The sequence below is a fragment of the Nuphar pumila genome, chromosome 2, assembly GCF_984573655.1.
Source record: "Nuphar pumila chromosome 2, dmNupPumi1.hap1.1, whole genome shotgun sequence".
Classification (NCBI taxonomy): Eukaryota; Viridiplantae; Streptophyta; class Magnoliopsida; order Nymphaeales; family Nymphaeaceae; genus Nuphar; species Nuphar pumila.
Window position 1 is genome coordinate 82,074,732 of NC_143250.1, and position 23,883 is coordinate 82,098,614.

A 23,883-nucleotide genomic window follows, 5' to 3' on the forward strand; every position below is an offset into this window, starting at 1 on the left:
AAGTTATAACCAAAACAAGGTGACTTGTTTAGTAAAAAACTTATTTTTCAGGTAGAACCAAATTTAAGCACATTTTTTACTACCAAAATGATCGAATTTGGTTTTGCACTCAAAATATGAATTAAATTTAAGGATATTAGCTTTCAAACTCAATAAACATCACCTCAAACGGACATTCAAATAGGAAGTTATGACCAAATTAAGTTATCCTATCAGGCCAATTTTACCCAATTTTGCTGACAAGTCAAGTTGTCGTTAGCGGTTTTGCTCAAGAGAGCTAACGACAACCTAGGTTGTCATTAGATTCCTATAAAGTGTTAGCTCTTTTTTTGTCATGAATTATCATTAGAGTAACTTGTCATTAGCGCCCAAATTTTCGTTAGCACTAGTTGTTGTGAGTGTAATTTGTCGTTAACGTACCCCGATGCCAACTCATCATTGGCCATCATTTTTTGTGCCCTTGGGATAAATAAGCCTTTCAAAAACTAGAATATAAAGCCATACATTTCAAAATTTCTTGCCTTAAACCACAAATCCCTTTAAGGAAACAAAACCCTATCCTGATCTCAATCATCCATTCATACATATCCTAATCTCAATTGTGTATCTGGATGAATCCCGAATACGCAAAAAAAAATATTTGAATCTTCCTCAAAACTTATAAATAGGGACATATTCTCCCCTATTTGAGAGTATTTGAAAATTTAATAATTTGCATCTACACTCTGCCAAATCCTCTACAAAACCTAGCCTAGTCTATCTTGCCCTCCCAGCCTAGTCAACCTAGTCTAAGGTCCAAATCAGCCTAGTCTCATCCCCTTTGGACTTTGCACCTAGCCGAGGTGTTGTTTATGCTCTCTCACGCTCGTCAACATCATAGAAAGGGCTACCTAAGCTCGATATGAGACTTGATTCTTGTTTATTTTCATGTTTATTTTTATTTACTTATTTTTAAAGTTTAAATTGATCTAATGTTTTTATAATTGTTGTCTTTTTGTGTTTTTTTGAGTTTCAGTGACTCCTGCCTCGAAACTTGATTTTCATTTAGGACACATCTATAAAGGCATGAAACTCTTCAATGTTGTCACCCCAAAACAAAGATTGGAGATTCCTAGTTTTGTTGATCCTTGCTCATCGAAGGAGGAAAAACTCTTTACTTTGAAGAACAGTCTCCACACCCTCTCAAAATTTAGATCCATTTTGGATCCATTTTAAAAATATATTTTAAGTAAAAAAACCTTGCTTCTTTTTTGCATTTTTTAAAAACCTGTGAGGAAGGTATCCATAACCACAAACATGATATTCCTTCTCTTGAAGGGTACATACAAGACAATAGTTAACAACAAACTTGTCTCATCAACATATAAGTCTCGATCCTGACTACATCACTGGCTTAAGCTCCTTCGATTCTATAAGTCCTTCCTTCGTCTTTAAAATATATCATGTCGCCCTTAAGTCAATCCATCACCTTGAGAGGTCGCCATATGTGATTAGTAACTCAAACATTGTGCATATTACTTTACACTTTTCTACCACATGCTTTCCTTGATTTTCATTATTTAACTTGTTTGGGTAATCCTTCTTGAAATGCCCAAGTTTTTTATAAAAAAAGCATGAACGCTTTGGTGTAGCTTGCGGATTTTTATTCTGCACTTTATGCACCTTGAAATTATTTTTAAATTTCTTAAAGAATTGATCCTTAGGTTTGAACTCTCAACAAGGTTTTGGGAAGGAAGCTTGTGCATTAATGCTTTTTCCCATCTTGTCTTTGTTTATATGCTCTAAATCAAGAACCAACTATAAGGGAAGCTTGGTTACGGTGAGGCTCTTATGGTTTAATCTCAGGGCTATTGACACCATTTTCCATGATGGAGGGTGACTATTCAGTATGGTGACGATTTGTATTCTTTCTAAAATTTCATTTTCAGCTATAGTCAAATCCTTGGCCAACACCAACATATGATTCACATGGTCGACTACATTGTCAGACTCCTTCATCTTGCATGAGTCGTACTGCCCTAAGAGAAGTTAGATATGAATCTCAAAATTTATATTATATTTCTCCTTAATCACCTTCAGCATTTTCTTGGCGCTATCATAATCCTTGGATATCTATATAAGATCATCTTGCATGAACATGAAGAGAGTTGTCTGAGTGGGTTGACCATCCTCAATAAATTTATTACTTTACTTCTTTATTAGATTTATTACTAAGTGAAGGTTTTGATTTGGTTAATACATGCAAGGTCTTGCCATGCGTTAACAGGTATTTTATATTTCTCCTACGCATTCCAAAATTTGTCTCATTTAGTTTTTCAATTTTGGATAGTTCAACTATGGTAATTTTGTTTTCCATATGCCTAAACATAGAAAAATACTAGTATTAACAAAGTTCTTTTTCAATTCGTAGTTCTCAACAATATATCCACACAAAAATAATCAAATAAATATTTTTGTGTCTCTAATCTAGTTCAGACATGCATCAAGAACTCTTAATATGCCAAAAATACACAGAAAATGTTAAATCTCATGCAATTTCATCAAAATAAAGCACACTGAGGTTTCTAGCACATCAGAAACACTTTTTGGTAATATCAAAAAAGTCAAAAGTCTATTTTGGGTAAAAATAACAATATAGAACCCTAAAACAACAGTTTTGAAAGTTTGAAAATTAAACAGAAAAGTTTCTAGACACTTTTCTATAATATAAAAAAGTCAGAAGGCTATTTGCGAAAACCTACAGTTCAGATGACTCTAAAAGAAATAACCAGATATCCTATGAATTAACTCAACAAACATGCATTAAGTTGTTATTAAACAATGCTTAAAAGGGAAGAATGGAAGAGAAAGGGTTCTTGACCCTTCTTCTCAAAATTGAATCCCTAAACTCTCTTCACCCCTTTCTTGGTGATCTCCTTTTTTAGGCGATTGGTTTCCTTGCCATAGAACATGAATTGGTAATGATTTTTGTTTTCGGTGTTAGGGACGGTTCTGACCCACAACAGGAAGTGGGAAATTAAGCCCTTTCCTGGTGTTAGGGTTGAACACAATGGTTTTCTTATGGCGAGAGAAATTTTCAGCTATCTCAGTCGGCGACAGTTTGAGTCGAGGGATTAGACCACCCCTGACACACCAGAGGCAGCTCTGCGTCTATCTCTTTTCTCCATTTTCTTTCTCTCTCTAGAGGGTTTTTCCCTCTTTCTATTTCTTGATATAGCTGACCCTCTCAACAAAATGGTAATGTTCACGTCCTTGTCACTGTTCTATGGAGTTTTGTCTGTCAAAGTTTCCAATGTTCGACGGCTTTCGATGAGCTTGAAGAAATATATTTATTTATTTATTTTTGTTATATAGAAATCAGAACAAGTGGATATTGTTGGCAAACATGACTCCAACCACTTCTAGTGATGAACCCAAATGGTCGCCGGTCACTAAAAAAAATGGCTACATATTTTGTTTGTACCCTAGAAAATCCAGTTACGGTTTCCACAAACAGGAATTTCCTATTCACTATTTGCCAAAAATAGAAAATTTCACTAACCCTTTTTGCTAAATTTCTTCTTTTCTTTTCTGTTTTTTTTCTCGGTTTCTGGTGGTGGCTGAACCTTTGCTACATACACACTGATGACATAAGGGAGGGAACCAGAGTTACCAGAAATGCCTATGGTATAGGGGAAGCGCGATTCCCCAAGATGCATTTCAAAAGCATGAAATGCATCCCTTCCAAAACATGTTGGGAAGCGCATATTCAATTGAGGAAGCACGTCTCTCTTTAAAGGAAAGTGCATACCCCTTTAAAGGGGGACATGTACCCCTTTAAAGTGGGATGCACTTCCCTTTAAAGAAAGACATGCTTCCTATTAAAGGGGTACGCATTTCCCTTTAAAGGGGGACACATATTCCGATAAAAGAAGATGTGTACCCCTTTAAAGGGGGACGCATTTCGGATGCTTAATTTAGAAAGATGAATTTGCCCTTTAAAAAAAATTTAACACGTGAATTTGTTTCTTACTAAGGGTAAAATGGGTATTTTATAAAACCCGTGAAAAAATAAAACCGAAAGGAGCTTAGGGTTTTGTTTTTTCACATATCATCCGACTCCTCTCTCTCTCTCTCTCAAATTTTCAGCAACCTTAAAAAATTCTCGCAATGAATCCTTTCAGGTACGCTCACTCTCTCTCTATCTCTTCTCTCACCCTCTCTCTCTCTCATGCTCTCTCTCTCACATATGTGCATGCGTAGGCAATCAAACATATGCAATGTGTGTCTCCAAACTTTGCACATGCTTCTATTTGTTTTTATGGACGTGAATGTTTATACTTGCTTTGTGAAGTGGATGATGATAAAATGGATCAAATGTGTTGATCCTGCAGTAGCTTTAGCGATTGGCAAGGCTACTGTTGTGGCAAAATCTATCACAATCAGAAGAAAAAAAAATTAGGGGGCGCTGCCACCCCTCGTTGGGGGGAGCCTCCGAACCCCCCTATCTGCAAGGGCAAAAACTCTGAATCAGGCTCCACATCTCATCACTCACCTATACAATAGCAATCTTTAATAATGATTTTCTCAACCCCACAACCGTGGAGGAGATTGCCATCACAGCTGGTCCTACAAGGAATCTTGTTGCCATGGTTGTAGATGTCATTTGTTTCCCACATGCTGCTACCTTGGGCTGAGACGCCATAAAAAAACCTGCCAGCACATGCTCTCAAATAATGATTGAACTGAGATGGATCTTATGCTCATGAACTTGCCCAGAAACTCACCTAGGCTGAACATGGCCATGCCAAGGCCTCCGTCTGATTATGCTTTGGCATTGCTACATCTAGCCTGCAATTATGCTTACCTGAAATCAGTATATGAGACAAAATTTCTATTTTTTCATGTCAGTAGATTCACTAACTTGTCTTCAAAGTAGAGAAATATCAGAAGGTTAGCTTCTTGATGCCTGATTTTTTCTTGTTCATGGAAAAACTAATATTTGACCTACCTGAAGGAGATCAATGCCCAAATAAGACCGAATATGCTGGAATAAGTATTGGGGTTTCTAGAAAGCTTTTTCATCACCATCACTAAAACAAGTCTTGCACTGATCTTTCTTGAATTTGTGACATTGCTCATCCTTGATTCCATCTGATTACGTGCTCTTTGATCATCAATTTCACCTTTAGAAGAATACAATCACATAATAATGTGAATAATCTATGTACACAGAAGAAAGCGGACTCATGATATTGCGAAAATACAACTTGATGATGATGTAGAGTTGTTGCAATCATGATCTTGCCTTTTGCTTGTGGTTAGCGGTAGAATGTTTTTTTCTCTTTTCTTTTTCCTACACCGGTCACAAACTCACACACAAGCCAACTTTCTACAAGTAGGTTTGTTCTTTTCCTTTGTTTAAAGCATAGTCACTTATATTAGTCTCTGGACATTATAAGTTTGTGAATAATCTTGGGAAATTTCACTTTAAATTTGAAGAAATATGAAATATAACATAAAAAGTAAGACGAGATTTTTCTTTTGGCAAAAGATAAAGAAGTGTTTAAAATGTATGTGATAAAATAAAAATATATAATTACATTTTCGCTTCCCTTTCGATTCTTATTCGTTCGCTTTTTATTTGAATCTTATGTCGCTTCCTTCTTCGCTTCTTAGGTCGCTTCCGGTTCGCTTCCTCGGTCGCTTTCGAGACGCTTCCGAGACACTTCCCGGTTCGCTCCTATGTCGCTCAGTGCTTTCCGCTTCCTAAAATTTTAGAAGTGCCTCACTTCCCGCTTTCGCTTCCCGTATTGCTTCTTGCTCCCGCTTCCTCGACTGACAACTCTGGAAGGAACCGCCTGGCTTTGATACCACTGTAAGATCATTTATGTTGTGTATGGGACAGACCCAGGTCGAGGGCATCTGTTATGCAGTAAATCGTCACAAACAGATGGTCTGATTACAACTGCTTGCCTCTCCATTCTTGATTTTTGTATTTCAGAATTTCCAGTGATTCTATGCACTTGCATGCACTATAAAACTGACCTCTTCTTGTATTTCTAAAAGGGGTTGGATTGAGACATGTTGTCCCTTCAATCCTAAGGGTCACTGCCCTTGAACTAGACTATATAATCATGTTTAACCATGCTTTTTTTATATTGTTTATCTTATTTTTATGTTTTACTTAACTGATGAATTTAACTGTCACATGCCTAGATGGCCCAACCTTTTGGGGATGTCTTAAGGCCACGTAACCTTACGGAGAGGCCATTTCCCCAAATAAGAAAAATGCTTTTGTGCAGCAAGAGTATGAGCTATATACAGAACCATTAAATTAACCATCTTGCTTCTTAGACCACCTCAGCAGTTGTTGATTCACGGAACCATCTTGCTATTTCAACCATTTAAGTTTGCGTTCTCTGAAATGGTTATTGGATCATGCAGCCCATACCCACAAAGTTGGAATTCTAACTTTGTGGAAAATAATAACATATTGCCACTTAATGGTGCCACTTTTCAATTTCAGGTAAGGGAGGTATGTACCATATCTCGTTTCATTTATGAAGTAGCCAAACTTTGTTGCGAAATATTGGATGGTTTTTACTTGAAAAAAGAAGGAAATAGTTTAATTTTTTTATTTATTTAGTTTGAGTAATTGTAAGAAATTAGTGATATGTGACCAATATGTAGACGATAAGTTGCTGAGTTATAGGCTTCTATCTATGTTTTTTAATTAATGATTAAGCATTTCCATCACGTAATTCTAGACAAAGGGAGGGTCATAGGTCAATGATTGATCATACTCATATTTACATCCATTCAATGATATGACCATGGGGATGACTTAGGGGATGAGTGTAGCTGTACCCTACAATGAGGGCCTTAATTTGGGTAGATCTCCTCCACTTAGACCAGTAAAAGCCTAAAATTGAGATCAGGTGCAATGTGATTGTATACTTTAAGTGTGCTGCTGCACCTTGTTGTATCCAAAGGATGATCAATAGGTCAAAGATGGATGATACTTTTATTTACATTCATTCAATGATAAAAAATCAAAATAACTTCAAAGAAAGGAAAGAAAGAAGCAAGATAGTGCAAGCAAACTAAAGCAATAGAACAATAGAGGTTATAGAATGGGTCGTCTTCACCCTCACAATGACCAATTTAGTTCCACTCCCTAAGTCATCCCTATCTTTATACCCTATCTTAGGATCACACTGATGCAAGTTGTTTTGGTAAAAAATACCTCATAGATGTGATCTACATATGATTCGTGAATATCAACATTTAAATAGTTAAAACTTGGTCTTTGTATACGCTTTTATAGTGATTCAAAAATCAACCATTGTAAACGTGCCAAAATTTGTTGGCTAAAAAGATTTTTTTTTTGTCAACAAAATGCATTCTAAAGGTTGATTTCTATCAAACTGACCATGCCGAATCCTTTTACGTGGTCAGATTTGATCAAGAAAAATTTACACCAATGAGATCCTGTATGGGATATAACGATGGGGATGACAGTGGAATGAATGTAGCTGAACTCTACAATGAGGGCCCTAATTTGGGTAGATCTCCTCCACTTGGACCGGTGAAAGCCTCTTGGGACTTGCTTCATTTGGCTCACAATGAACTCACCCTTCATCATTATGAAAAGGAGGCGTGATCAAAGTTTAAAACGGGAAAATAAAGACACTGAAGTTCACAAAACATAAAAACATATAAAAAAATAAAATAACCCATTTTTTCTCTTCAAAATATCAAAGGCATTTTCCACTATGTTGGCGGTTGATGGAATTCTAGTGCCTATGCATGTGTAGATTTCGTTGTTGTTTGTTTCAAAATTTATAGTCATTTGAACCAAGCTCTTTGGCCAAATAACTCTCTCTTTGTCTAATTCTTTGAAAATTAGTTTTTTAAGAAAAAGCCTTCTTTATGAAACATGTTTAGTCTCGTATTTGAATATTTTTTAAGAAATACATTGAGTTTAAAATGTGTAGAGTTGACTTAGAAGACCAGGGCATCAAATGAGCTTATCAATTGAACTTTGTATTGGACTTGGCTTTGGATTTGGAGGCTCAGTCTGGTCTGGTCTGGTGGTCTTTGTTGGATTTTGACCAATCTTATCACTCTTTTTTGACAATTTTGTGCCTCATGAAATATCTTAAAATCTTTTAATTTTACCAAACCGTTTTGAAAGTTGATCACTGTTATAGGTACTTTTTTACCTATATGACGAAAGACGCCTAGCCTTAACAGCTAAGCCTCAACGTCTTTGATACATTGAGGCCCGTTTGGGTGGCTGTTTGAGACCTTAAATGGGTGCATGCTACCTGTTTGAGCATTAACAAGTGCAAGCTACTTGTTCGGTTTTTATGCGTGCATGCAAATGGTCCTTCAAATCGTTCTATTGAGGCATATATAAACCCCAAGTGCCTCAAGTCATAAAAACAAGTTTATGCTCTCCTCCTCACTATCTCTATTTCCACTTTTTTCATTTCTCTCTTTTCTCTTCGAAGTTGTTCAGGGTAGTAGTGTCATGGTGACCAGTCTACTCAGCGCTACAAGTGGTTGGTATTGCACATGAGATGCAGGCTTGACTGTATCCAAAAAGTGAGGTTGTATTGCACATGAGATGCAGGCTTGATTGTATCCAAAAAGTGAGGCTGTGTTCAACCCTACTGCACTAAGGTTCGGTGGAGCAACTATCGCTTTTAAGAAAGTGTCATCGATGTGTGCCTTCAAGTTTCAGTGCCACCTATTATTACAAATAGATTTCTAACATATTTGTTCATCTGATTGCATGCAAAACAGTCTTAGCCAACAGTTTCATAGAGTCAAGGCAACATTTTGTGCCTAAGTTGGAACTCTTTATCCAAATCCTTGGATGGTCCAATCATGCTATCGTCCATATTATGATTGTACAAAGGGATCTGATTTTATCCAAATTCATATGCATATGTAGAAGAAAAAGGCCAATAACCTGAATCCATCAGTACAAGTGAAACCATAATTACATGAACGCATTCAGATTCTGTTTTCCCATACATATCCAAAAGATGAAGGGAGTGGATCAGAGGTCCTACTTAATCCAATCAGCTTGCACCCAATCTTTCTATTTCACCACAAGTTAACAAATAGACAAATCTTTTATCTATTATCTAGCATCTATTACTATTACATAAAGGCGCCATCAACCCCGAGATTTGCAAATCCTAAGGTTACCTTCTTCTTGAATTGGCGGTTGAAGACTTGGTTCACATTGTTTTACGTGTACTGTTTGGCCTTTTTCAACTGCCAAGTGCACCAACCTACTCTAAGTGGGAAGTTATGGTCCTAGATCCGACCTACTTGCTCCGTCAATGCTCCTCACCAAGTGCCATCTAGGCTTCCCATCCACTAGCTAGGACGTAAATGGGTTGGGAATTAGCCAATCAGAACTAATACCAAAGGATTAAATATGAGGCAATGGAGCCCATGAACGATCCAGCGGAGACTTATCATGGATCTCACAGCGAAAGTAAAAGGACAAAAAGTTAAGCTGGAAGTACCACATATTGCGGCTGTTGAGAATTTGACATTGTTTTCTTTACATGTGTAAATGGCTTAGATCGGACATTAATAATAGGATTAGATTAGCTGATCCTGATCTAATACTAATACCCAATAACAGGATATAATAGTGTGGTTTCTTATCAGATTTCAAGGTTAAGTTGAAGAGAGTCAATGAAGGTAAAGCTCCCAGCATAGTACCTCAAAGCTACTGTGTGTGTGTGTGTGCAAAGAAATGTCCAACACTATATCAAGATTATTTGCATCAAAACTCGCAATATATTAATATGAAAGAAAAAATATGATTTACCTTCTGACTTGGCACTACAAAATTTGTCCAATTCAACGTCAAGAGGACGTGGGCACCAAGTAAAACTAAACACCTCATCCTTCCCACGCAAATCTATTGTACAACAGCTGCCATAAAGGGGATAGACAAGCAAAGGTGGTGAAAAGCCAAGCAACAGAGAGGAATGAAGGATATGTGGTGTCCGGATAGAGGATCATGCAGACCAAATTTTTCCCAAAAATTGGCACCAGTTATTGCTTCTATATTTCAACATGTTCCGCATAAAGTAGTAACCAATATGAGAGATGAGTTTCACAAGATGGCATTCCAAATAGCTCCCTCGCCCTCGCCACAGCGATCGTGCACCTCTTGCATCCTCTCAACAGATCTGCAAATGCCACTGCAGCTCCAATCAAATGAAGCGGCACAAGGATTCCCAGCTTGGGCCTTCCATTCACAATCTACATGCATGCCCAAAAAAAAAATAGTTAGTTCATACTAAACTACCTCAGTGCATTGCCAAGTGTGCTCCTGCACATGCATGTTTTTGTTTGTTTGTGTGTGTGTGTACGCTTGCAGAGAGAGAGAGAGAGAGAGAGAGAGAGAGAGAGAGAGAGATTCTGATGGCCAGCTTGAAGCTCAGCTCCAGCTAAGATCAAACCAAATATGCTAAAAAAATTGAAAACCATGCAAGACAAGAGGGGGGCTCAAACCTGCCACTGTTTTCACAGCCAATCAATCAAACACTGCACTAAATATAAGTGTTGTGCCATAAATAAAATAGAATTTTATAAATATATAATTCTAAGTAAGCACAACTTATATTGCCCTAAATCTTGTGTTCACTTAATCTAAGCAAATTTATGTTTAATCTTGAGATCAGCTTGTTTAATAAATAAATGAGCTTGAGCCAAGCTTTAACTGAGCCCTACTCAAGCTACTAAGCTCGTTGTCCACCCCCTCCCTACTGAGTCATACTGCAAGTAATGATCCTCAAACCAAGTCAATCTTTGCAATGACTCAAGCAAGCCTGAACAGCCTAGTGCAAGAGTTGTTTACACCCTATTGATGGACTACAATATAATGAAATGGTGGTCTTCCACAAATGCACAAACAACTCATAAACATGAGTCTATTGGAAACACTACAAGCATGACCCTTGAAAGGGTATAAATGGAAGAACACTTGAAATAAATAATAATTTATTCATACACAAAAATACTTAAGAAGCATTGCTTTACAAAGGAGGGGTTCACCCCTATATATACAAGTAGAGTGAGGCAGGAAAGAGCTCTTCCTAAGAGTCGTTGGACCTAGTCCTCCAACGGCTCTATTTGTAGGTCCAACGACTATAGGAATGGTCAAGATCTAACAAGATCTTGACCATCTAGTTCAAAGTGAACTAGAAAAAAAACAAAGATAAAGAAAATGAAAAAGAATAAAAAAATATAAATATATAATATATATTATAAAAATAATATATATATATATTATATATGTATTTACATGTTACATTTTAACACTCCCCCTCAAACTTACGGTACAATGAGCGAAAGTTTGTCTAAGAGAAAGTGAAATCTGGGAGCAGCGAGAGGCTTTGTGAAGAAGTCTGCTAATTGATATTCAGATGTAACATATGGCAAATCAATGGTCCCATGTAAGCATTTATCTCTGACATAGTGACAGTTCATCTCAATGTGTTTGGTGCACTCATGGAACGTCCGGTTGCTTGCAATCTAGATGGCACTTTTGTTATCATAACACATTTTTGAAGCTTGCATCGCTTCAGTCCCCATATCTACTAGCAATCGTTTGAGTCAAACAACTTCTATAGTAGTGGTTGTCATGGTTCTGTATTCAGTTTTGGTGGAGGAAAGAGAGACCTTTTGCTACTTCTTGCACCTCTACGAAATCAATGATTCACCTAAAAACTAACAAAAACCAGTGGTTGAGTGCCTATTATTGAGATCATCTTCCCAGTTAGTATCCGTATATGTAATTAAATTTAAAGACGATGAAGCAGACAAAAACATGTGTTATATTTGACCTAGTAATAGAAAGATAAGAAAGGGCTCTAATAAGTTGTCTGTAAGAAGTAGGATCATCAAGAAGTTCTTCATCATCAATCTTCATTTTAACATTGACAACTTTTAGAGTGTCGACTTTCTTATTATTTGTAATTTTAGACCTAGAAATAATATCAAAAACAAGTTTAGATTGAGATATCAAATACCCACGGGAGGAATAAGCAACTTCAATGCCTAAAAAATATCTTAATAAACATAAGTCAGTCATTTCAAAGTGAGTTTTAAGAAGAGTTTTGATATTTGCAATTCTCAGTTTGTCTTCGTCGATGATGATCATATCATCCACGTATAGAAGGAGAATAATGATGCCTGCATCAAATTTATTAATAAACAAAGCAGTGTCAGTTAAACAAGGTTGAAAATCAATATCAAGCATAACATGACTAAATTTGTTATACCAGGCTTTTGGAGTCTGTTTAAGACCATAGAGAGCTTTTTCTAGACGAAGAGCTTTACCCTTAGGAATAATAATACCAGGTGGGGCTTTCATGTATACTTCTTCAATGAGATTCTCATTCAGGAAAACATTTTTAACATCTAATTGAAAAATAGTCCATTTTCTAATGGAGGCCAAGGCTATTAAAGTTCTGACAGTGGTCATACGGGTCACAGAAGAGAATGTTTCTTTATAATCGATGTCATACTCTTGAGCATATCTTTTTTCCACTAGACGGACCTTATACCTTTCCAGATTCTATCACTTTTTGTTTTGACTTTGTATACCCACCTATAGCCTATAAGTTTCTTACCTAGAGGAATATCTTGGATGGTCCAGGTGTTGGCCTTTTCTAATGCATCCAATTCTGTATTCATGACATTTATCCATTCTATATGATTTTTGGCTTGAGAATATGATGATGGTTCAACATATGATTGTATTAATGCAATGGCTGCCCTATGTGTGGGTGAAAAAGATTCGTAAGACACAAATTTTCCTGGAGGTCTAGAAATTCTAGACGTCTTTCTAGGTAAAACTTCGAAGTATTTTTCTAATGCACATGGAAGATTTTGCTCTCTACGTCTTAAATATTGTAGACTAATATCCATATGAATTTGCTCTCCATTATCATCATCATTTTCAACAGCAATAGGACTTTGATCATTGTCAAGGTCACATTCATTGGATTTCGAAGTTAGATCAATTAAAAATGAATATTCGGTAACATCCTTGGATTTTTCAATTTCAAAGAAGCTTTCTTTTTTCAAAAAAGATACATTTCTTGACATATAATTTTTCATTTTGAAAGTCGAAACACTTGTAGCCTTTTTATTATCAGCATATCCTAAAAAGCCACATGGGATTTCACGAGGAGAGAGTTTGTCATTTTTGTTGGTGAAAACAAAACATTTGCATCAAAAGACTCTTAACCTGTCACATGGGTGCGGGGGTGCGACAATATATATATATATATATATATATATATATATATATATATATATATATATATATATATATATATATATATATATATAAAGTCGGACATAAATGACCCTGGGTGCGTTGACCGCACCAGAGTTACCGGAAGCGCCTAGGCAAAAGGGGAAGCGCGCTTCGGAAGCGCGAAACGTCGCGCTTCCGAAGCGTCCCCCTTTTTTGGGAAGCGCGCTTCCCCCACGCTTCCCCCTCGCTTCCCCATTTTTTCATTTTTCCCGCTTCCCCCTCGCTTCCAGTTCGCTTCCTAGGTCGCTTCTGGTTCGCTTCCTAAGTCGTTTCCGAGACGGTTCGAAATTTTCTTCTAAGTGGTCCCACGCTTCCCCGCTTCCTAAATTTTTGAAAGTGCCTCGCTTCCCGCTTCCCGTATCGCTTCCCGCTCCCGCTTCCTCGACTGGTAACTCTGGACCGCACCCAGGGTCAAGTTGACCTCACCCGTGTCGCGTCGACGCGGGTGCGGCACCCAATTGGCCAAGTCCCTGTGACAACTCTTAACCTAGAATAATATGAAGCTAACTTAACAAGTTTTTCTATTGGAATTAGATTCTTTAATGAGGAAGATGGCATCCTATTGATGAAGTAGGTGGCAGTTAGGACCGCTTCAACCCAAAAACTTTTTGAAACCTGATTTGCAATTAGCAAGGTCCTAGTAGTTTTCATAATGTGCGGATGTTTACATTCGGCTATGCTATTCTATTGTGGAGTTTCTGGACATGATCTTTGATCTGTAATGCCATATAAATTGAGATAGTGTTTGAATTCTTTAGACATAAACTCTCTCCTTGAATCAGTGCGAAAAATGAAAATATCATTCTGAAACTTATTTTTAACCATTTTATCAAATATTTGAAAGTTAATGAAAACTTCAAATTTATCTTTAAGAAAATAAATCTGCGTATGTCTAGAAAAGTCATCAACAAAAATGACATAATATGCATAATCACCTTTGGAAATAACTGGTGCGAGACCCAAACATCCGAATGTATTAACTCAAGTGGTAGTGAAGAAACAAAAGTTCTACTAAGAAACGCTAACTTTTTTATTTTGCCAAGAATGCAATCTTTACAAGAAAAAATTTCAGAATTAAATTTTTTTTTCAAACTTAAAAAATATTGAATTTTAGACAATTGAGGATGGCCAAGTCTTTTGTGCCATGAATCTAATTCTAACTTCAAAATGCATTCTTGGGAAATTCCAAAAATTCCATGTAATAGAGTCCTCCTTCTCTATGGCCTTCCTGAATCAGCTTCCCTCACTAGCGATCATGTACCCAACAACCATAAGAAGAGAATGAGATATTACATCCATAGTCAGATATTTGCGAGACCGATAAGAAATTCAAATTTAGTTTAGAGATATATCTAACTTTTGGAATAAAAAAATTGATTTTTGAAAATTTTCAAAACATTCTACTCCTTTTATTTCAAGAGATATGCCATCAGCTGTAAAAACCTTTGACACACTTAAGTTATTTTTAAGACATTCGTATTGACTATTGACATTTGGGGTCATGTGAAAAGAAGCACCATAATCTAAAAGCCAAGAAAAGTTACCTGTACCGGAGAAGGATGCAACAACTGCTCCAGTTGAGGCTTCAGTTGAGGAGGATCTCTTTGAGAAGAGGTTGAAGAATTTTCATCAATTGAGTCATAGATACATAGTGCATCTTTATCTTTTGACTCAGATTCAACAAATGCAACTCTTTTTTCTTCTCTTCTTTTTAACTTTGGACATTAAGGCTTGTAGTGCCCCAGTTCATGACAATGATGACAAATAACTTTTCTTTTGTCAAAGTCACTATTTTGCCTTCCAAAATGAGGCGGCTTGTAAGTGCGAGTATGATTCTCCGATCTAGACACAGCTAGAACAGAGTCATTATCAACTTTTGGAGTACTTTTTTTAAGTTTATTTTCCTCCATAGTGAGCTCTTCTATAGTATCAACAATAAAAGGGATTTTTTCACCATGTAAAAGGGTCAATTTGGTGGATTCACACTCCGACCTTGGACCATTCATAAATTGATAGAAATGTTCCATATCGAGTTGCTTTTGATGAAGCTCGATATCTTTGGAACAATGCCATTTGGGCTCAAGAAGAGCCAGCTCTTCCTAAAGTTCAAACAACTCATTGTAATATTCTCGAATAGATTTATCTTTTTGAGTCATTGTTCGAACTTTGTCTTGTAAATTGCACACGTGTAATATCTTTAAGGGAATACATATTTTTAAGGTATTCCCAAGCCTTATCGGCACGCTCAAACTTAGCAAGACTAGGGTATTTTTTAATGTCTACGCTATTAATTAGCCATGACATAATTTTTGCATGCCCTATCCTCCACTCTTTCCATTTTTTTTCATAAGTGGCTAACGCCTTGCTCTTCTCTTCTTTCGTTGGAAGAACCTCTTTATCACCCTGTTTCTTGGTAAGGGATAGTTTAAGTTCCGAATCGGAACCATCCACTATACCCCATAATCTTTTTCCTCAAATGTAGTGCTTTATAATCAAAACCCACATTAGATAATTAGTATCATTTAGTTTCATGGGTATGATGGTGATCTTATCATTGTCATCCATCTTTTACAAGGGTAAGAAATGAATAGATGAGAGGAGAAAAAAAAAGAATAGACAAAAGAATAAAAGAGATGATAGAGAATAAGAGAGAGGATACAAAACCATTTTTTGTAGCACAAGTCCTTTCTTCAAACAAATCTTCTTGAGCCAAGAACAAGGTCATGAAACACTTTTTGCAAATGAGACACAGAAATCGAGGTGAAAGCACTTCAAGATCTAAGGTCTTCGTGGCTCTGATACCATGTAATAAAATGGTGGTCTTCCACAAATGCACAAACAACTCATAAACATGTGTCTATTAGAGACACTACAAGCATGACCCTTGAAAGGGTATAAATGAAAGAACACTTGAAATAAATAATAATTTATTTATACACAAAAATGCTTAAGAAGCATTGCTTTACAAAGGAGGGGATCACCCCTAGAAGTAGAGTGAGGCGGGAAAGAGCTCTTAAGGAGCTCTTCCTAAGAGTCGTTGGACCTAGTCCTCCAACAACTCTATTTGTAGTCGTTGGACTAGGTCCAACCGCTATAGGAATGGTCAAGATCTAACGAGATCTTGACCATCTAGTTCAAAGTGAACTAGAAAAAAAATAAAAATAAAGAAAATGAAAATAAAAGAATAAAAAATCTAAAATAATATATATATATATATATATATTATATGTATTTACATGTTACATTTTAACAAACAACATTCTTCATAACTGAAAATGTTCAAAAGAATATATAGGGACGCCTTTTAACCTAATGTAGGAGAGTTATATATATATATATGAGTAATGCGCTGGTTCTGCCCCACTTTCTCGTTCTGCCCCGTTAGGTCCCTTCAAAAATCATAGTTTTTAGTGTTTTTTCTCACATCTAACACCCCGGATGTGATCTATAGGTTTTGTTTAGTGGGTACCCGCTTTTGGATCACCGGGATCTGACCTGTATACAGGTTTTTCCGGTGATCCAAAATCAATGGCTATGAAGGTATCAGTTTTTCCCGGCTCATACAAATATGTTTTTTCGTCGAAAAAACATGATCCAAGATGATGCAGACTGAATGTGACAAAATGTGGGATTGCTGGATGACCTTGAACTTGGAATATTCAAGACAATGGTCAGCTGTATGGAAGGGGTCTGTTAAAGACCCACTTGTTAGGAGGTATTGTGGCTCAAATTGAAATTGGCGAAAGGACACCAAATTTGAGAACACCCATGAGACCCTGGATACTAGATTCAAAGCAAGCTGTGAGAGGCATGTGACATGCTGAAGAGGCCCTAGATTCTTCTCTCAAGTTATCCCATACTTTCAGCTTCAAGCAGTTTACTTGACAATAGCTTAAAAGCACTATGAGTTACAGATTGAGAGCAATTCCGATCACTGAGGGAAACAACCATAGTTACTTTGAAAAATACTAATATAGTTTCTGTAAAATGATAATGATGCTCTCTGGATGTTAGATCAACTTTTTTTTAAGTTGAGATGATATAGATGTATTTTGTTATTGCTTCATAAGCTTGCCTTTTAGATCACATGATTTTTTGCTTTAGATTAGGAATTGAATATCATATCATCACAAGTATGGATCTTTAAAACTCTATCTTTAAGATTGCTTTTTTAATATTCAAGTATTATATAATAGCAGACTGTGACTAGGCTTAGTGGAAGTTTCTTATATTTGTAATATATGTTATAAATTATGTAAAGTATTTATTATTTCAGTTTTTGGTGTCTAAATTCAGCTTATTAAGTTATTGATTTTAAATATCCTGTACATAAATGTACATTTCCGTAATTCTCTTAAATAAGTGATCTGGAGATTTTCGAATAGGTTAATATAGTTATTGACTGTGATCTTCAGTTTGTAAAACCTTTTTCTTTTTACATTTTTTAACTTGTCAGTATTTCACATACATATTGTATTTTCTTTCAAATAATCCCACATATCACTCATTAAATGTTTCCTCCATCGCTTCTTACTTGTTTCTGGCTTCCTGAATCTTCTGAAAAATTGAAATAACAGCTTCCCTATTCTGATTCTCATACTGCTTCACCAATAATCGAAAACATTCAACCTATGGCTTATGTGTTACATATATTAATCTTTTGGGTACTTATTGTTCATTTATTTGAAAACGTATAATACTTCTCTAGTACACGCATATAATGAATGTAAATTTTGGCATACATCTCATGCCTCAAAAGCAATCATAATCTAGACTTCATTGTAGATACCAACAGAAGGTCCTAAATACAAAATATGAGTTTGATGCAAAACAAAGTGTTTATTTATTGACTATAAGCATACAATTGAGTGGAGCAATTTCAATTTGGTTGGGAGTCCTACAGGAGAATGAATTGGCACCTCGTTCACCAGAACATGAATCTAGAGAGGGAGGATGCCCCAAATAGAAGAACCATGCAACTGAGTTGCATCACCATGCTTCCTACAGGCTCTTCCATTTGTCATGGCTGGAGGATAGAAACATGATCAAATTTTGAATTGTAGGGACCACATATAGAAACACTTGGCAAGAAGAAAACTGTAAAAAAGGACATTTAAAGAAACCAGCAAATGAAAAATTGATATACCCTTTTGTATCAAAAAGATAAAAGTAACATACGGGAATTGACAGAATAGCCTAGGCAATAGGGGCCTATAATTTGGTCTTACAGAGGAATAGGATACTTTCCTGGTTGACAGCCTGGAAAGTTTGATGTTTCAATTCAGGTGAGTTTACTATTCGTTTCCTTTTTGTTGTCTGCACTATCCATCAGTTTATTGACAATTCTATCACTTGAAAACAAGAACCACCTTTTTTAGAAGGAATACCCAATGATACAAGTGCATGGTTCTGCATGATACAGAAGCTTTCCAGCAAAAATATGAAAGCAGAAAGTTGTTGTTCGCCATAATGAGATAGTAAGTGAATGTTGCCATTGTCGAAAGAAGACAAACAGAGCATCAAACATTGTATAAGTTAAATATAAATGTTGCAGTTTTAAGAGATAAAGGACCTGGTGGTGTTCCACAGCAGAGGTTTCGATCATCAATATGCTCCACATCTATGCCAATAAACCAAGAACCAAGAGACACATCTTCATTTGCATATTTATGCAGGATAGGCCTGCAAAATGTTTGTATAATATTATTGATACATTTTTAATGTCAATCACAGAATAAAAAGTGACTACCTGTTGATGGATATGTAGGTTGCCAAATCTTTAGAGATTGCATACAACTGTCCAGTTGCATGTCTGAAATATTTGTTTCCCTCCTCACCAAATTTCCAGTATTCTGGTTCATGATACTTCACCCCCCTATGTATATACATCAAGTTCCTTCAGCTTTCATTCACAAAAGCAAGAATAAATGCAGCTCCAATATTAAGATAAACTACTTTTCTAATAAGAATAAATCGGCTTTTCTCTAAGAAGAACAAACCCGATCTTACTTTTGTGCTAGGACAGGCCCAGACTTCATACAGCCTATATAAACACGTGGTTTTGACCGATGGCGCATCAGAGTAGAAGCTATCATACCTGAAATCTCCACAAAGACATTTTTGTTCTGTTGTCACATATATGAAATAAAAGTACAGCATGGTAGTAGAAAAACCAACCTGGGTTGACATGCACATCATCATCAACTTTGATGAAGAAATCAGCATCCCACTTTGCTACTGCTGTCGAAAAGTATATTTGAGTCTTGGCAGATAACTCATGGTAACCTTCTACATGGTTCTGCACAAGGAATGGTGAAAACCTTAATAATAGCTCTGAATTCAATTAATTCAATAAAGCTCGAAATTACAGACATGGCCTATACACTTTATTGTGAACAGAAAAAGTTTGGACACACCAATCTTAAGAAATCCTGGTGCTGCTCATCCTCTGCATTAATAGCACGATCCAGAACACCTCCAGGAGTTGCACTAGATGCAAAGAGTTTGCAACTGTTAGTCAGAACTACAAGCAAATTGACAAAGAGTTGGAACATTAAAGTACAGAAGAAGGCTTTTCAAATTGGTTAATAGATTAGCTTTTCTAAAATATCGATATGATTTTGCCATAGGATAAGATATACCTGTGGCCGATAACGAACCGTATGATGATTCCTTTTTCTTTTTCTAATTGTTTAAGTTTCACCCCTATAAAAAAAATAATTCATCACAATAAAAAATGAAAATCAGAACAAGTCTTCCACAGTCATCTGTGTACATAAACTTCTATGGTAATGATAGACACCTTGCGGCATCCATGTCTCTCTGATAGAGTCCCGACGCTTCCGACTGCTGAATGCAGTGACGATACCCATTACAAAGAAAACCTTCAGACGTTCTCTTGGAGTTTCAGCTCCTTTGTTCACAACCGCAGGAGATCCATTTAGATTGCTTGCTTGTGCAGCCCTAGCTGCTGCCAGTTGCATCTCTAAAGTGGAGATTGTTTTATCCAAAGTCCTGAAAGTACCACAATGCACATTAACTCAGAAAAATGTTTATCTAGCACCATGAGATTAAAATTCTTGGGACAAAGATCCTGGAGGGTGGATCACTGCTGAAAGTTCAGCATGTAGAAAACAAGTGACATAGAGTACATTACTCTTTAAACAGTAACCACACTAAGCAAAGTGCATATGACAAGAGAATCAATATTTATAAGCAATGTGGGCAATTACATGATCACATCATGCGCCTTGGAAACCTGATTAAGGATGTCACCGGCACGGATAGAAGTCTCCCTCTGAAACATTAGGAAGCAGATGAACCCTTGTAAGGTAATCATGTTTTCATGTTCGAATTGTGAATGTGAAAAGTACTACATGTGGCATGATTTTTTTATCTGTTAAAATCGACCTACGTTCTTATTCTCACAGTCCGCAACAATGTTGAGGTCCCCCTCTTGATAATCCTTCAGAGATGCAGCCTTCTCATGTATTTTGACTGGATCAGGAAGACTCCAAATCCTATAAGAAATAACCATCTACATTAGCATCAAGATGGAATGAGCTTAACGTCTGCATAGTCAAAAACCACAGTGAGAAATCAAGGTAAATTTGGAACAACAAAAAGCACGGAGTAACAATTTCTGAATGGAAGTGCAAATAGATGCAGTTGTGTCATATTTGATTATTCGTATCCCATTATGTAACTTAAAAAGCATTCTCCCTTCCAGAAATCTGGTGACCTTCAATGACATTTGTATGGACAAAGAGCCTGACTGGATGCTTAGAGCCTGACTGGATGCTTTAAAAAAACACCTTACACCAATCGAAAGATTTTAATTCCCTGATCGTGTTTACTCCAAGAGTCAATCAGATAAATAATAAATTTAAAGTGATGCATCAAAAAACCGAATGCAAGCACCTGATACTAACTATATTTATACAGGATTTCTTCAAAAGAAAAAGAAAAAAAAGTCAGAAGTCTTGAGGATTTATGTCACCCTTCTTCCAAAATGTTTACTTGTTGCTGACCTTTGCCTGCAGGAAAAACACCGGTTTTATGTGGTGCTGCATTATGGCATACATGGAAGAGTCTAATACATATCTGTGAGAGTAACCTGAGCTCCTAAAATATTCTATTTTCCATGTCACCACGAAGGAAAGATTCACAAGTTTAGACTTGACTAGGATGGTTAGGTTGCTTCTAGACTTTAATTTAAGCGAGTGGCCGGCCATGGATGTCCATTCCTTCACCATACAGGATATGAGAAACCGCATCATAGCCTGTTTACTAGCATGATGATGTCTTGTGAGTCATTTTCTTCGTGCCTAAATGCAGTTTTCTTCAGCTCTGTGGCTCTGACCCCACATAATGTGTATGTCAACAGAGCATGTATTTCTTCTCTCCTCAGCTCACTGCTTACCATAATACAAATAAAGCTAGAATTATGTGATTGTATACCAGTATAAGGTCTGGACTCTTCCCAGTTTTCTCTCTGATTGCTAGAAGGGAAAAAGTGACATGAAACATGGCCGTGTTGCACAAAGTGGAATATTATCCACGCATTGTGAAAGCGAACAGATCTTCTGATGGTGGCGCCACTGATTTGTCTAAAACCCATACTCGACATGCGCAACTAGATCAATCTTAGCAATGGGGACTTTTATTTCACATAATTTCACAAAGAAGAACTCGATATTCAAATATTACCGTAGTTCCTTTCGCATCTTCTGTTAACGAGGAAGTTGACGCTCAGGCATAACTTGAAATCACCTGCTTAGATCGACATAATCCGAGGGAACGTGCTACCATACTAGTAGGACAACCATAGTTGAGCGTCTTAACACCAATATCTTATGAAAACTATGTGCACCATATTTTCATCGTCACCAAGAATTGAATCGTCTCTCAGCTCTATCCATGTTTCTGAATGTAATATTCCTTGGTTCATATCAGCTCAAGCAAAACCATAAAAATCAAGACAAAGACAACAACCACAAGCTGGGTTGCTCCCTAGAGTGCCAAAGATTCAGCAAGGCAATCAGAAGACTAAACCAAAGAGAGCACAAGCATTCGATATATGGTGTGAGAAAATTATTCAAAAGGCAAAAAAGCAACACACATTAGGATCCACATTGAACTCCAAATACTCAATCAGCAAAAGTAACAAGCATGTCCTTAGAAAACCTCCAAAACAACACCAAACATCTCATCGAACAACCGCATTCGAAGCGCTCCATCTTCAATCCAGAGGCAGAAACCAGAAAATGTCGACAATGGAAAGGTGAAACAACCATTACCCAGCAACAGAAACAGCACCCACATACAATTTCTAGAGAGAGAGAGAGAGACCTGTTGGAGATGAGAGCACCGAAGCAGAAGCTAGAAATGCAGAAGAGAGTGAGCCATCTGGTGCTGATTCCACCACCACCACCACCTGGTCCCCTTTGATGCCTTCCTCCGAGAAGCAACCCCATTAGGGAAAAAAGAAGAGAAAAGAAAGGAGTAGCTAAGAGAGCTCACTCTGGTTTCTGGTTCAGTTCTACTGCAAATTGGTTCAGCCAACTTTCACCATATTTTTTTTGCAACAATGAGGGCCGGTTCAAAACAAACGGCGTTTGCAAGCTTTTTTTGGCGTGGGAAATGTGGCATTCAATTTTCAAGAAACGTTTACCCCGTCATTTCATTTCTTCGTTTCATTACAGAGCCAGACTTTTCCTTGGAATCCCCCAGCTCGAGCTCGTTGCTTTCAATGGGTGAAATGAAAAAGGAAAAGGAAGCGGCCAACATCAATGTCGACTTAAAGTACTGGTAGTACCCCCTTTGGAGCACACCCATCATTACTCGCTTCACCCTTTGGAAAAAAATGCTTTAAACGTTGAAAAAAACGAAGAAGAAATGTTTGTTTTGGAAGTACTAATTTTAGGAAAACAATAAATTGTGCCAAAAATAAGTAAATAGTATTAATATGCAAGGTATAATTGCCTTAACGGACACAAGGCACGATGCGGACTAGGACGCACGACACGCTACGACTTGTATATGTCAGTAGCTGATCATTTTCACATATTATAAAGATGTATTTGATGTACAAAATCTAAAAAAGGAAATGTAACATATATGATCTATTGTGTCATACTGTTTAATTAGAAATCATAGGACATGCTGTGCTAGTTAATTTAATCCCATAGAGACACTGAACTTGGTTGTTTGTTAAGCATTGCATCTTAGATCGTGTTAATATGGATTGCATCTTTTATAAGGTCAAATTCACCAAAACAATCGCAGGTGAAAAGCATGGTGTTTTCTGCTAGATTGCTCATATAAAACCACATTTAGGGCCTGTTTGCATGTCACTCAAAATGAAGGGTTTTCATGAAAATGCATGCAACTCATGCATTTTTGCAGAGCCCACCATCTCGGAGAAAGAGGGACTGGTTTTCAACGTTTTACCCCCCCCCCCCCCCTCTCTTTCACTGAAATGGTTCCCGTGGGGGTGGTCGGACTCCTCTAAAGTGGAAGAGACCTCCACGAAA

General features: G+C 36.9%; 1 protein-coding gene across 1 annotated transcript; it reads right to left on the reverse strand.

The window, feature by feature from the left end:
* Positions 1-10,132: 10,132 nt before the first annotated feature.
* Positions 10,133-22,824, reverse strand: LOC149845855 (beta-1,6-galactosyltransferase GALT31A-like). Its single transcript, XM_089989527.1, has 11 exons — positions 22,700-22,824; positions 20,763-20,868; positions 20,581-20,639; positions 20,151-20,362; positions 19,990-20,053; positions 19,765-19,837; positions 19,526-19,646; positions 19,358-19,445; positions 19,098-19,223; positions 18,921-19,030; positions 10,133-10,281 (listed from the first exon to the last, which is right to left on the reverse strand). The coding sequence occupies exons 1-11, from the start codon at positions 22,822-22,824 to the stop codon at positions 10,133-10,135; spliced, it is 1,233 nt and encodes a 410-aa protein (XP_089845653.1).
* Positions 22,825-23,883: the final 1,059 nt, after the last annotated feature.

Bases quoted from the DNA above. Each gene is read 5' to 3' on its own strand.
- LOC149845855 (XM_089989527.1), bottom strand. From the start codon at position 22,824: ATGGGGTTGCTTCTCGGAGGAAGGCATCAAAGGGGACCAGGTGGTGGT. The intron at 19,224-19,357 runs GTAAGATCGGGT...GTATATACATAG, and splicing joins GGGCCTGTCCTAGCACAAAA to GGGGGTGAAGTATCATGAAC. The intron at 19,031-19,097 runs GTAGTCACTTTT...AACATTTTGCAG, and splicing joins ACCTACATATCCATCAACAG to GCCTATCCTGCATAAATATG.